Here is a 14,711-nt window from a genome sequence, read left to right as displayed (position 1 = left end):
GGGGGTAGTGTAGCGGGCCACGTGCCTACGAGGAAACATGCGTGGCGGCCTCACTGCATGCATTCATCACTCGGGTGATTGGATGCGTTCGATGTTCGATCCTCCGTCTGTCAGCATCCTTCTTTTCCCGCTTTCGTTAGCTACGTATTCGGCCCTTTACATCCAACATTGCTAAATTCAGTTTTTTTTTTTTATGGAGATTCTCAAGTTTCCACAAAAGGCTGACGAAGATCAACCACAGTGCTGGATGCATCGTTTATCAACTTATTTGAACACTGCCTTTGTAGCTGGGCTTTTAGTCGGTCGCCAGCCCGACATCTTGCCAGACGTGCTGTGGCGAATAGTGTAATGACGACACTCGGTATGTTTTGTCGCTTCAAATGCGATAAACATGTGCCGTTTCATACGAGCCGTTTAATGAATCTCATCATCCACGCTTCTATATGCCGTTACGGAGGAAATCTTGGGAGTGGTTCTTTCTACATTCAGCGAAGGGCTCTTCCAAATATCATCGGCGGCGAAGCTCTTTCGTCTGCTTCGTTTGAGCCCGTCTGCTTCATTTTTTCCCCTACGCCGTGTGTTCCATCTTCGCTAACAAAGCAGTTTTCACTGCCTCGTTTGGCCGTGTGTTCCTTTTGTGCTGACATTGCACTTGTAACTCTCCTGCGCTGGTCTTGATTGATGATGAGGCGCTCGCCGTACGAGGAAGAGAGGCGTTGCTGCGCTTGCACTTCCGTCTTACTGACTTTTGTTTTTGTGAGTTATCGAAAAAGCAATTTCCTAAACGCGGGACTCATCGGCTTCGGCTGCAGCTCTTCAATTAAACACGGCTGAACGCATTGATCGAGAGTTTCCACTCCGTAGCTTGGCAGACGACCGTTTATAAGACATTTTTTCCTTCGTTTCTTTTTACATAATTTATCCGCTTAGACAGCCATACCCTGCTGAGTTTATTGATTTGGTTTGTTGGTTTTCACGGGCAGGGTGTAATTTGGAAGTTTGTTCTTCACTTGATAAACTTCCATTCAGCTTGATGTGCTCGCAAGTAGTGCATCGATGCTTGCACTTTTTTGCGCTAATGTTAAACGTTGAATCGATGATAATCTTTGTTTGAACGATATAGTTTCATATTTGACTCTGAGAATGGTGACGACGACGACGTAGGGGCACGCATAATTGACTCGCATTGACACCGTATAGACGGTGTTGTGCGAGTCAATTCGTACGAGTCAAACTTATACAGCAACCGGGCAACAACGCCGGGGAAGCTGCGGTTACTTGGGACAGCGGTTCGAAGTCCGAATCTGTCCTTCACTTTATCTGACGGCTGCTACTGTCGTTGTACTGTGAAACCAGAGAAATCGGCTGCACGCTGTCGCGTTACTCGTGAGATCCGATTTCCTGTTTCTACAGCCAGCGGCAACCGGACTCTTCCTAACGCCGTGTGAAGAACCCGCCTGCTCCGAAGGCTGAAAACACCGGTGGCAATGAACTACACCTCGTCGAAGGCCTGTCTATATATAGCGACCATCATCAGTTTGATAGTGTTATCACCACCTACCTCGAATCCAGACCACGTAGACACAAAAACAATTTACGTGGCAGCTTTTTGTTCCAGTGGCTGAACCTCCCTCCCCCATATATGGATGGCTTTGCGAATGAAGCGGACGAAATATGGCGGCCACCACCCCGCCGCCATTTTTCTTCCGACCCATTCCGACGAGGGCCCGTCCGTAAGCCCTTCTGTCTCTAACTTGGCGGGTGCGAGCATTTTTTTCTAGTTCTTTCGTTCGTTTATTCATTCTGGCGGTAGTAACTTTCTCTCACTCTCGCATCGGTGGCCGCGCGCATTCGTGGGAAATCCCTTCGGGCCATTCGATCGGTTGCAGCAGAGGCGGCCTAGCGGCAAACAAAAGCAGACGAAACGAAAACACGGGAGGGTAAACTTGTAGCAGACGAAACGGAAGAAAAAGAAGAGCGTCTCTGTGTATGTGTGTGTGTGTAGCACCGGTCGTCGTCTGCAAAAGCGTGAGAATCGTTTTGAGGGGGGGAGCCGGGCAGTCCGCCATGTTTTTTCTCTTTCATACATCCCGGTGGCTTGCTCTGTACAGCATAGGATCTACGTACCGTACGTGTGAACGCCGGGCGACGTTTCAGTTGCGCGTCGCTCGCGACTGTTGCCGCTTTCGGACGAGTCCCTCCGACTCGATGTCGGCTTTTATTTTTTGCGCAACTGGTGTGGGTGCTTTCGTGGTTTGATTCCTCTCCCCTTTTCTCCGACTCGGTTTCCTCGGGGAACGCCGTGACCGCAGTTGTACTTTTCGAGTATAGGTGAGGGTGCCACGGGATGGGAGTCGTTAAAAAAGGACGCCGTTTGTATATATTTCCATGCCGAGGACGGAGGGGGAAGGACTGTTTCGTTCTTGTATGTGTGTGTCGTGAGCGTGTCGCAGGAGGATGTTTCAACGGGTTGATTTCTCTGCTTCGTTAAGTGTGTTCGCAAGCAGCTTCGCTTTTATCGTCGACATTTATGGACGTACTTATTGTGAGCGGAAGAGCCCCCGACTAGAAAGCGGGATGTTAACCGCTTTGTCGATGTATCATTCGTTAGCCGCAGAAAGTTAGTAGTCGCATTCCTGCATACGGTGTGCCAATTTGTAGGCTATTAGTAGTACAAGACATCATCCACGTGTGTGAGATGAGAGGGAACTTGCAACACATCGACGGCATCAATTTCTGCGGCGCCCGAAACTCTAAAACGGAAAGTCTGGTTCCTCGTTTCGTTTACCGCTTTCTGCGATTTTCGTTCTTGCCTGACGAGAGGGCCCGCCTTTGACGCGCTTGTGTGCCCAGGTCTCTCTCACTCTCTCTCTCTCTGCGACTGCTCCTACGCAAACGGTGACGTCTCGTTTTTTTTTTTACGTGTACGTGAGTTTCGCGAATCTGTTTGCCGCACTCTGCGCCGGATAACCTATATTATCGTTGAATCAGTAGCATTTATTCGCAAACGGTGGCTCTTTTCGCATTGTCATTTCCATAACACTGACGCACATGACGCTCCACTCTTGAAGCAGGCGGTATATATAGGCTTAACCTTTTACGCATTTATTGCGACATGCCGTCAAAGTCAGGTGCGTTGACCTTGCGTGGCACGGGGTTCGGGCAGAGGAAGCAGTTGGACAAAGATAAAAAAGAATACATACAAACGGGCGGGCACTCGGTGCCTGGTGTCTGAGACATCTGCCGTGCCTTGGAGTGCGTGTGTGACCATGGATCGTGCTTCGGTAGTGGTGAGAGCGTGGTCTCTTTTAGGAGCCGATGTAACATGTGGCGGTATAGGCAGGAGGAGGGGAGCCGGGGTGCACTCTCTCGAATCGGGGTGCCCCCCCCCCCCTCCTCCCCCTCTTCTCCTCCTTCACAGACACGGCTGAATAGATTGCACCTGGCAGGAGCGGCCGGTTGGCTTCACCTGTGCGTAGTCGTGCGCGTGCTCGCTGTGACGTGCCCCCCCTCCCCTCCTCTTTTTTTTCTTCGCTGGTTTCTTTCCTGGACGACACGGAGACGAGACGCGACAGGGGAGGGTGAGAGCGGAAGTGGAGAGGACGGCCCTTGCCTCCACTTCCGGGCTACCTGCCGCGGTATGGGCAGGCAGGCGCGTGGAACTTTCTCCGAGATGCCAACCAGCCGGACATGCATGCGCAGCTGGCGAATAGGTGCCCCCGTCTCCTGCGTGTAGATTCGCGAGCTGTTAGCTTTTAGCCTGTCAGTTTACCAGAGGGAGTTTTCGAAGCGGCTTAGCTTCGAAAGCGTATACCTATAGGAGCTGGGTCTGCTTCACTGTCGCAATCGGACACGCGTTGCTTCAACACGGGACGTATTAAAAGCACCGGCGGCACGCGCTGCAGAGTGTCGCCACCCTTGTAGATGACGCGAGCTTGCACGCACCGCTGCTCGCGTTTGCCTTGCCTCGAGTGTTTGAGCGACGCGCCCGGGGTTCGCCTTTCCCGTGTCTGCGTTTCCGCAAATGCGTGCATAGTATAGTGTACGGCCCCGGGTTACGCAATTGCGCCTCTCTCTTCCCGGCGTGCATGACTGATGCGAAGGGCATGTTGCGCTCGAAGCTGCAGCGCGTGGATGTGTCGCAAGCCGGGGAGAACGTACTGCTCGCGTGGGCAGGAACGCAGCGCGCGTGGCCGCGAACCCGGGCTCGCTGACGCAGGTTTCGCGGCGCGGTACAGCTACGCGTGTTGTTGATGTGTATGTGTACGCAACTTGCACGCGCGGCACTACGTGCGCGGCCTCGTACGAGTGGCAGTTGAAGGTTTCGCGCTATGATCAGAGCGCGGCGTCCCTCGTATGAGGGTTAACCAAGAGCGGGATGACGCAATAAATTCTTTGTGAAATTACCCTGGCAGATCTCTCCAGAGGGGCGTCCGAGTGAGTCTTTGAAAAGCGGTGAATAATAATAATAATGTTACCACCGTGGTTGAGTGGATCTGGCGTTCTTCTGCCGAGAACGAGATGTAGAGTGTTCGATAGCAGGCCCCGTCCCAACGGAGGCGAAATGCGCAAAACGCCTCTCTACCACCGTGTGACGCGTCGGCGTTATGAGACCTTACCGAGATGGTCGAAATTAGTCTGGAGCTCTCCCCCCTTACGGCTTCTCTCGCAGCCCTTGAAGTGCTTTGGGACGTTGAACCCGATCAATTGGTTGGTTATGACTACAACGTTGCGTTTGTTGAACTAATAATTTGCTCTTCTACCGCGTGCCCGATTGGCAATCATGGATATACCCGTCACGGCTCCACCAGGCCGTCACGTGCCGTGTTCATTCGTGGCCGCCCGCACATCGGGGTCAGGCTCACGCACGTGTATCGGGGTCGTTCTTCCGCGATCGATTCACTCACGGCCGTGTATAGCCACGAAGGGAAGCGTCCGTGTGTCGCGGCTGGCTGTGCTTTTTGCGGATGTGCCGTGCGGGCGTAGCGCCTCCGCCGGCCGAAGGTGAGTCGAGTGTTTTTGGACAACGAGCCTCCTCGGTCACGCCCCCCTTCGTCTCGTCTATGCGCCGAGGTTGGCTTTATCGGTGGTGTAGTGCGTACGCCCCAGTCGAATCAGCAGCAGCAGTAGCGCGCAGTCCAGCTTGTTTGTGGTAGCCGCGGTGTATAAATTAGGAAAATCCTTACGTCATAACCGTGGACAGTTACTGTATGGCGGTGGTTCGCTGGTTATGGCGATGTGTTGCTGTGCGCGAGGCCGTGGTTAAGATTCCCTGTTGCATTACAAATGCCGCGGAATGCAAATACGATGTGGTGGGCGCACGTTAAAAAACCCTATAGCTGGTCGAAATTAATCGCGTCCCTCAAAGAGTGGCAACTCATTGTACACATTCAAGACCTTAACTTATAAGTTTAAGAAGAATATAATTGAGTGCGGGCTGATTTACGAATTCATTGTACATGCTGTAGAAAGTTCACTATAACCGATTGCCGTTATAAACGAACTACGGCATTATCGCTTTATAGGAGTACTTCGTACTGGCAGTTTTCGAACGGCATTCTCATTGTTGATGTGGCTGTGTCGTTATTGGAGTGTAACCGAGGCCTTAAATAACATGCAAGTAAATATACCGAAAATGAAGCAGTTCTTATAGCATGAACTGCAAATCTCGTTGTATCGATCGTGCACACCCGCCCGGCCTTGGCGGTGCAGTGATGTCGAGAGCTTACGGCGGGCACATTGCTACCAGTTCTTCGTAGCGGAGGACCGAGTCGTAGTGAATTAGTTAATTGGCTTCATCGGCGTCGCTGTTTCGTTTCTGACGATGACCGGACTGCTAACGCACCGTCACGGGGCGCGCCAGACTTAAGCCATGCGTGCACCCGCGCCGTTGTCAGATAAGCACGCGAGATAAGCGGGCAGCGTTGGTTGCCCTGGCGCTTGTTACATAGACCAGTGTGTACCCGCCATAGCGGCGTTAGCGAGCGCTATTTATATCCGCGCGAAGCCGCTGTTTGGGGATTGGGAAATGGCCATAGTGTACACGCAGAGGGGGGACTGCCTGCGCGGAGACACTCTTGTGAGCGTTGGCCACTGCATCCCATTTTCGCGCCTCCAGGGCGTGGCTTTTTGTCGCGCAGTACGCGGCCTCGCCTTCGCTGTAAACCTTCGGCAGACGCGAGTCGTTGCGCCGTGCCTCGATATGTTTTCGTTTATTTTTCCACGCCCGGACGCCTCTTTCTGCTAGCGTGGAGTCGTGAGCGCCGCTTCATCCGCATTCACTCCGCGGCTGTTTGTATAGTTAAGCAACCACCGTGTTGGAGTGTAACGTGACCCGTCCACAGCGAAGAGAGGGAACGATTGCGCGAGCGTAAGTTATGCGGCGTCCTCAAGACTTTCTCGAAGGACTTCCGCGGTTTTCTGCATATGTAGTGTGGTTTAGAGTGCTCTCACGCGGGTTCCGAAGTGTTCCACGTGACCCAACTTTCTGTAGCGCTGTGTTCGTTCTGCCGCGCTGAGACTTCCCGGAGAAGACGCGAGCGGTCGTCTCACGGACGTTCTCTTCTTCCGTTCTCCTTGCAGACCTGACTCTGGAGGAGCAGCGGCTGCTGGCCGACATCCGGCAGCGCAAGGCCGAGCTCCTCCAGGAGATCCAGCAGCTCAAGGACGAGATCGAGGAAGTGACGGCCGAGATGGAGCGGCTCGAGGCCCAGGAGTCGGCCGACGGCTCCAAGGGGGCCACGCGCAGCAAGCAGCTCTCCATCGGTAAGAAGAAGTTCAACATGGACCCCAAGAAGGGCATCGAGTACCTCGTCGAGCACGGCCTGCTGCGCGCCGACGCGCCGCTCGAGGTGGCCCAGTTCCTGTACGGGGGCCAGGGCCTCAACAAGACCGCCATCGGCGAGTACCTGGGCGAGCGGTCCGACTTCAACATGCGCGTGCTGGACGCCTTCGTAGAGCTGCACGACTTCACCGACCTGATCCTGGTGCAAGCGCTCCGCCAGTTCCTGTGGTCCTTCCGGCTGCCAGGCGAGGCGCAGAAGATCGACCGCATGATGGAGAAGTTCGCGCACCGCTACTGCCAGCTGAACCCGGGCGTGTTCAGCAACGCGGACACGTGCTACGTGCTCTCCTTCGCCATCATCATGCTCAACACGGCGCTGCACAACCCGTGCGTGCGTGACAAGCCGTCGCTCGAGCAGTTCGTCGTTATGAACCGCGGCATCAACAACGGCGGCGACCTGCCGCGCGAGCTGCTCGCCTCACTTTATGAGAGCATCCGCCAGGAGCCCTTCAAGATACCCGAGGACGACGGCAACGACCTGATGCACACGTTCTTCAACCCGGACCGCGAGGGCTGGCTCTGGAAGCAGGGTGCGTTGTGTGCCCCCCTATTGTTTCGAACCTTTGTCCTTATATTCGGACGCGGGTGCGCTTTGTACGGTGCTGCTATCGCACCACTATCCCAAACTTCTTAGACACTGACACTTGGAGAATTTCCTTAATAGGTTGACTAATGATGGTAGCAGGTGCTGGCAAATGATACGTCGGGAAGCACGCTGAAAAGAGGAAAAGAATCTCTAAAGGAATAATTGCCTGTTGTCTTGTTTTCTGCACGTTGTGGGGTCTCACATGTGCTCTTGGGACAAAGGAACGACACATAGTAGTGCAAACAATCAAAAGGGCATTTATTGCACCTTTCATACACTAATACATACTAGCCGAATTACAACCAATAGAACATTCACACGGGCGCGCGACAAATCAAGGAAGTCCGACTCACCGCGACCCGATAGCGAGCGAATACGTTCGCCCCATGCTATGACACCATCGCCTAGTCGTTCACGTGTACGGTCACGCGAACGGTGGCGCGCTCGAACGATCCGTGTTCGTCCATACCGGTGTCCTGCTCTAAGCCTCGCGCGACGGTCGCGCGAAGCGGGCCGGCGCACGCGCGAAGCGTTCGTGCGTGTTGGTCGCCGATCCCCAGCCAAAGAGAGAGCGCCTCCGACCTTTTTCTCCCAAGTGACCCCGGCGTTTCGGTGGCGTTAGCATCGCGACACTAGCGCCATCTCTCGCAACCACCGCCGGTAGCCACGCAGAGAAGCCGGACTACAGGAGACATGCGGGGGAAAACAACATCAGGGAACGCGTGAGAGTCGCGGATCCCCACAACGTGACGTCTAATTTTCTTCTTGCCTACAATGGCAAAAGCTCCTTCTTCAGTGGGGCGTGGCCCGTGCTTGGGGCAGAACTTATGGGCTTTGTGGCGCCTCCTGGTGCCTTTCATGCAAGGAGCTTCAGTGCGGTAGAAGACCTCGCTGTATTATTGGCATTAATTTCAACATGCCAGTCAGTTCACAGCATGCACCTGACTTATGCTTTAAGTGCTGTATTTAATCTGTGCTTCTATAGACTATCTGTGCTTAGGAAGGAGGTTGTTTGTGCAGGAAAGCTGACTTCAATGGTTTGCAAATAATGCATTGGTAAATGTGAAGCCTTCCGATTCCTGTTGTACAAACTTGCAACAGTGATGGTCAGAAGATTGTGCAAAGGAAGTTTTTGGCCTTTTGCGGTTACTGCCTGGCGGCATTTATATTTTGCCCAAATGAATTGCATTTGCTTATCACTTTCACAAAGGAGCTTGACTATTAGTCACTGCTCCCTTATAAATATGTAGCATACAGCTAAACTGCTTGCCAATGAGTCCGCTTATGCCACCTGAGGGTTGTGGACACTATGTCCAAGAGGTTGCATTATAATAATTTCCTGCATTGCTGTCAGTAGATTCAGTGTGGTTGCATTAAACATCACTTTCAATGCTTTGAAATTCAATTTGTAAGAGTCTTTCGCTAGCTCTGCAGTCTGCTTACTTTTTTGTTATCAAACGTCTTATGATTACCTTTTTCCCTTACAGGTGGTCGTTATAAAAGCTGGAAGAGGCGATGGTTTATTCTGAATGACAACTGTCTCTACTACTTTGAGTACACCACGGTGAGTTTTTGTGGTTGCTTTTCTTCTGTAGAGACAATCAGCAGATTAAGCTTGCTCAGTACATATTAATACGTAAAATTTATGGTGAATTTGGTTGATGCATTATGCATATGCTATGCTTAAAAAAAATGTCATTACACCAAAGCTAAGTGGTACCAGCTAGTGCACTTAGACACATGTATTTAGTTCTCATACAAAATGAGAGCAGTTACGTGGTGCTGCATTATTGAACTGTGCGTCATAGTTATCTGCCATTTCTTATTTGACCTGTGATATATCGTCATACAGGAAGGTGTGTGACAGCTATCAGAGTGGAATTATTGGAATGTGAGGTTGTTAGCAAATTGCACCTATTGCTTGCTTTTTGAAGGTATTGTGAAGATTGTGAACAATTTTCTTAATCCCAGGGTTTCAGCACCACACTCATGGACATAGACGTGTTGTTCTTAGAATCATAAAAAAATTATTTTGCACTTACTGCTGCTCTGTTTGTGCTCAGATTTTATAGCAAGATCGCATTTTACGTACCGGATCGTTCAGTATAACACTTCACGCTGCCACTTGCTTGCTTTATCAATATAATGTGAATTTGCCTTCGTCGGTGTTCTTTGCACTGAGGGATGTTTAAAGCTTGGTGGCTGTGCCACTTCCGACGTCTTCAGTACAGCTGAGCATAAAATTTCACATAGATTTCCAATAATGGCTTGGGGGTGCATCTGGGAGGCGGAGATGAAAGCAGCTTGGCATTTCAATTCTTAAAAATCGTGAAAGAGGCAGTGCCAAGTTCTACTTTGAACAATCCAAACCATAAAATGCAATCCTTCTGCGCAATTTGAGCAAGAACAAAGCAGCAGTAAGTGCAACATCCTTTTTCTATGGTTTTAAGAGAAACACACATCTCTGTATATTGTAGCCATGCAGCATGGTGGCATGCAGGCATTGGGACCATTGTAATAATGAAAGCGCAGTTTGTGTAGCACTGTAATGCACCAAAAGTGTCTAGAGGGTGGAGTGCATCATGGTGACATACCTTTTCATCAGGGAAGTGTAACAGCTTTACTGGTACAAAGCAGAATGAGGCACCATTTTGGGACAGCGAGCAGGTAGATATAAGGTAACTGTGCTTGAACAGAGCAGTTAGAACAGTACTAAAGGCAAATTAAATATGATTAGTCTGTGTCTTCAAGTACCAGCACTTCCAAATTGCCTCCGCTCTCTCCCCCTATACTTTGTTAGCAATGTGCTAAGCCCTGCCTTTGTATTCACACAGGACAAAGAGCCTCGCGGCATCATCCCACTGGAGAATGTGCAAGTGAAGGAGGTCCAGGACAGGCACAAGCCCAACTGCTTTGAGCTCTTCTCTGTGGGCAGCGAGCTGATCAAGGCGTGCAAGACCGACTCGGAAGGCAAGGTGGTCGAAGGCAAGCACACAGTCTACCGCATGTCGGCTGCCACACCCGAGGAGAAGGACCAGTGGATACAGTGCCTCCGGTCAGTGGTACTTTCATCTGTGGCTACATTCCAGCTATTCTCACAATCTGGCTAGTTTGGAAGCTTCTATTTATGTAGTGCTACTTTGTACAGTCGCGTGCAGTATGAGCTGCAACATACTGCTGGTGGTTGAATGGGTTCAAGAACTGCATGGCAGCTTGAACATAAAAAAAATTTGTTTAGTAAATGCCCTTAATTGTTGTGGTTTCTAGTTTTCCAATTTTTCATGTCGGTGTTACCATGCAGTCTTGGAGCTTGTTCGACCACTGGCAGTGCGTTGCATCTCGCATTGCATGCAACTGCACATATACGCTTTCACTTTGGGTTGCTTAAAAGCATGTGGCTGTAGAACTCTACCAAGAGCTTTCCTCGCATAATTTGCTAATATAGTTGCATTCGGTTTCTCTTGAATGCATATCTGTTCATTAAAGAATTGTGTTGTCAAAAATTTAGAAAAGTGCTGTTAGTAGAAAAACCTCGTTAATTCAGATTTCATGGGGCAGAAAAAAAAAGGTCTGAATTAACCAAATGTTAAATTATCGAGGGTATCTAGAAAACAGTAAACAAATGCTTACTAGTTCAATATGCTTTTATTTACTATATCAATAAGCAAATCCTCTTTCTATATTGCACAATAGCAGTTTGGAAACTGCAATTCTCGTCAGCTCGTGACTGATAATTGCCCGCAGCGGCGAAGGCCCCGCGACTTGCTTCACAGTGCAGCCGTGGCACGAGTCTTCATCCGCGACATGCATTTCACTACCGTGTACACATCTAGATTATTTTTCGCCAGTGAGCTTGTCGCCAACAGATAGTCCGCTCGTCCACGGTGTAGCTGGCACTCTCCATCCTCGACAGTTCCCGCTGTGTTTGTGACATTGTGCGCGCATTGATTGCACTAGTCGGAGCGAAACTATTGTTTGTCGCAAACGCTGTGAACGAAACCGTGGTTACCATCGACGCAATCTTGGACGGTGCCTACACAATTCTGAAGGCATGCGGCCAATGCGAACGCACACGGCCAACGTATTCACAATCAAAACCAAACTAGAAACCACGGTCACTATTGATGCAATCATGGACATTGAACAGGCAATTCTGATGGACTGCGGCCAATGCGTTCGAGTGAAAAGAAAACTACTGTTTGCTGTAACCGCTGCGGGCTAAAGCCTGGTTGCTATGCACGCGATCATGGATGTCGACTATGCAGTTATGAAGGCGCGCGGCCAACGTGTTGTTATGAGCTGGCGGTAAACGCAATTATAAGGGCTATAAAGCCACAAATAGGCAAGAAGCATTCAGACTTTCCGGTCGTTCACGTACAATTTTCGCCAATGACATGGCTATGCGGACTCTATAAGTTTGTTTAAATTGTACGCTAGCCCCATTTCTGCTTTTTTTGCATCGCATATTTGCGGTGCTCTGCGATTGCTGAGTTGTCTGAATTAACCAGTGTATGGAGAGATATACGTTCGAATTAGAGAGATTTTGATTCCATTAAATGATACATATGCCTGCCAGGATCAGAGGATGAGTCTGAATTATTCGATTTTCTGTATTAATGAGGATCAAATCAGTGAGGTTTTACTTGGTATTGGCAAGAAAAATTAGTTAATATTCCTAGTTTTAATGCTGCTTTCAGGCTATCTGCTATCACATGAGAATAGTTTTCAATCGTGATAGCAATAACAGTGATTTGCCATTAAAATTCGAAGTTTGTTAAGATGCTTTTTTTTTTCAGGCTAAATGCTATCACACTGACAGGCTTTTGTGCTGTGATGACAAGAGTGCCTTAACACCTGGCTATTCTGGCATATTAAATTGTAGCATTTCTTGTGGCTTTTGTCTACGTGCTGCAGTGCATTATGTTGTAGATACTAGTTTGGTTGTTTTTTTATCCAAACAATAAGGGACGTAAGGTTCGTTTTTATAGTAGCTGCCATAGATGGCCAGATTATTAGGCAAGCATGTCGAATGCTATCTGCAGGTGCCTGCAATCTGGACTTCATGGCCATGCAGTTTACTATGTAAACTGCTTTCAATAGTCAGCATTGCTAATAATCTGCCAGGAGTGACATCTGAAAATATTCAACTGATGCTGTGAAAGCCTATGAGTGCCTCTATGTTGCAAATGTCAACCAGGAGTTCTTTATGCCTGACTTTGCTCACATTTTTGTGCCATTGCAGCCAGAGCATCAGCCACAACCCGTTCTACGACATGCTCTCGGCACGCAAGAAAAAAGCAGCGCAACACTATAACCACAAGTGATGAGTGATGCGGGTCCCCTGCAAGCCGTCCTCTTCCAAGACAGTGAATCTAGTCACAATTTTTTGTATATACATATATATATAAACCCTAATGATTTGCAATAATAAACAGTGATTTTACTATATTTCTTTGTGTATTACACAAATGTGATTGCATTGCAGCACCAAGCCCTTGTGTGCACCTTGAACATGATCTTTTAGGTAGTCATCAGTGAGGCAAAAGTTTCCAAAAGGGCATGCCTTAAATAGACTGAAAGGAGGCTTCTGCTCATTAATTTGAAATCGCTGTACTGGAGCCCTCTCCCTCCTCCAGCTACTGCAAATCGTTCTGCACAGATAGACGAATCTCTGCTCTCTGAGGGGCGTACCTGCTAGCATGAGCTTAGGCGTAACAGCATGGGTAATTGATTGTGTGAGCATAAAGGTGAGTTAACATGCCTATCCCATTTCCTAGCACATAGCACCTGTTCGTAGGCAAGAATTGCATACGAGGAACCGTAGTTGTTCCTACAAAAAAAGTTACTAAACTCAAGCTACCCGAAAAACATGAGCTTTCATGGTGGAAGCGCACAGTTCGAGTCATTTTGGTGCATTTTTTTTTCTGTTCTTGCTAAAAGAAGCTGTTTTTCAAATATGCTGCTGTGCTGTTGTCACTGCTGTGCGCCTGAGAACACGGTAAGTATAATGTCCTTCCTTTCCTCCACAAAAATATGCACCACCATTTTCTTAGGACTGGCAGCCACCGTGAGCTCCTTAGTTGGCAGTAAGTTTGTGTTCTTTCACTGAGACGATTGCTGCTTGGTTTTAGGATTGGTGGTGTGGTCATCTGGCTAACTTACGTCTGACAGGGTTGCATCCATTATAATAAGTGACAAGTCAGTGCCTACTTTCGTAGCTAGTTTAGAAACGAAGAAACCTTTCAGCCCTGACAATATTTCTGTTTTCTGCGCCATTACACTGAGTCTGTTGCTAAATATCTAGCAATCATTTTCATGTCTTGCTAGCGGCTGCCTGATGACTGAATGACAGCCTGAGTAGTTCCCGTTTTCAAAAGGGAGCAAGCAGAGAATAAATATTGTCCAATTTCCTTATGCTGTAAACTTGTGGAGCATATAAGGTCAAAGAAAATCGAAATTCCTGGACCAGCGTTCTTTTCTGAAAAGCTTCCAGCACGGGTTCTGAAAAGGCCACTCGACAGTCGCTCAGTTAATCACAGTAGTCCACACACTGGCATCATCTCTTGACAACAATGGCTGAACAGCATATGTTCTCACTAGGTTTTAGCAAACCATTAGACTGTACCTCACAACCGCCTAATATTTAAAATCAAAATTGGGCTAGTTGGATGTGCTTCACAGTTGTAATCAAAACGACACTAACACAAGGGACAAAGTGCTCATGTCGTCCTTTTCTGTCTTCGGGCCTTGTGTTAGTGGATAGGTTATTGCATATTTAACTTAAAACAGTTGTTTGTTGAAATAGGTGGGAAGCACTTGGACTGCCTTGCAGTAAATTCTATGGGAGCTGGGTAACGTCATGGATCCGCTACTGTTCTTGTTTGTTTATTGATATCGTAAGCACTGTAGTGTGTGGTACTAGCGTGCATTTGTGTGACCACTGTTTCATACTGAGAGATCTGTACTAGCAATAACCACACTGAACTTGACACACTAGGTTGACATATGGAATGGTCATTAAAGGGTCCCTGAAACGGTTCGGATAAATTTTGTAGACGCAGTAGGGTACAGCTACAGTAAAACATTCGCGTCACAATTTAGGTGAAGCGTCTCATATTAAGAGAGCTACGGACGATTACAAGTTACCCTCCTCCCTAGCCATGCATTTCATCCTCAACTCAGTTCGCTGAGTGATCAGGGCTAAGCTCCGCCTTCGCTGGCTCTACGTCATGTGTGATGTACGTTGTCGTGTATTTCCGGTTGTCTTGGAGCCAGCGCGAA

At 49.0% G+C, this 14,711-nt stretch overlaps 1 protein-coding gene across 5 annotated transcripts in view; it reads left to right on the top strand.

Annotated features, from left to right (window-relative positions):
- The window catches only part of LOC119453508 (cytohesin-1-like), a 65,407-nt gene extending 52,529 nt beyond the window's left edge, over positions 1-12,878 (top strand). For all 5 annotated transcript variants that reach the window (XM_037715551.2, XM_049668203.1, XM_037715550.1 and 2 more), the window contains exons 2-5: positions 6,583-7,374; positions 8,918-8,994; positions 10,265-10,485; positions 12,673-12,878. In XM_037715551.2, the coding sequence (XP_037571479.1) occupies positions 6,583-7,374; positions 8,918-8,994; positions 10,265-10,485; positions 12,673-12,754 (1,172 nt within the window). In that variant the 3' untranslated portion in view covers positions 12,755-12,878. The remainder of the gene's footprint in view (positions 1-6,582; positions 7,375-8,917; positions 8,995-10,264; positions 10,486-12,672) is intronic.
- The last annotated feature ends 1,833 nt before the right edge of the window (positions 12,879-14,711 follow it).

Source organism: Dermacentor silvarum, chromosome 5 (genome assembly GCF_013339745.2).
Source record: "Dermacentor silvarum isolate Dsil-2018 chromosome 5, BIME_Dsil_1.4, whole genome shotgun sequence".
In the NCBI taxonomy this organism is placed as follows: Eukaryota; Metazoa; Arthropoda; class Arachnida; order Ixodida; family Ixodidae; genus Dermacentor; species Dermacentor silvarum.
This window is presented reverse-complemented; position numbering and strand designations above follow the sequence as displayed.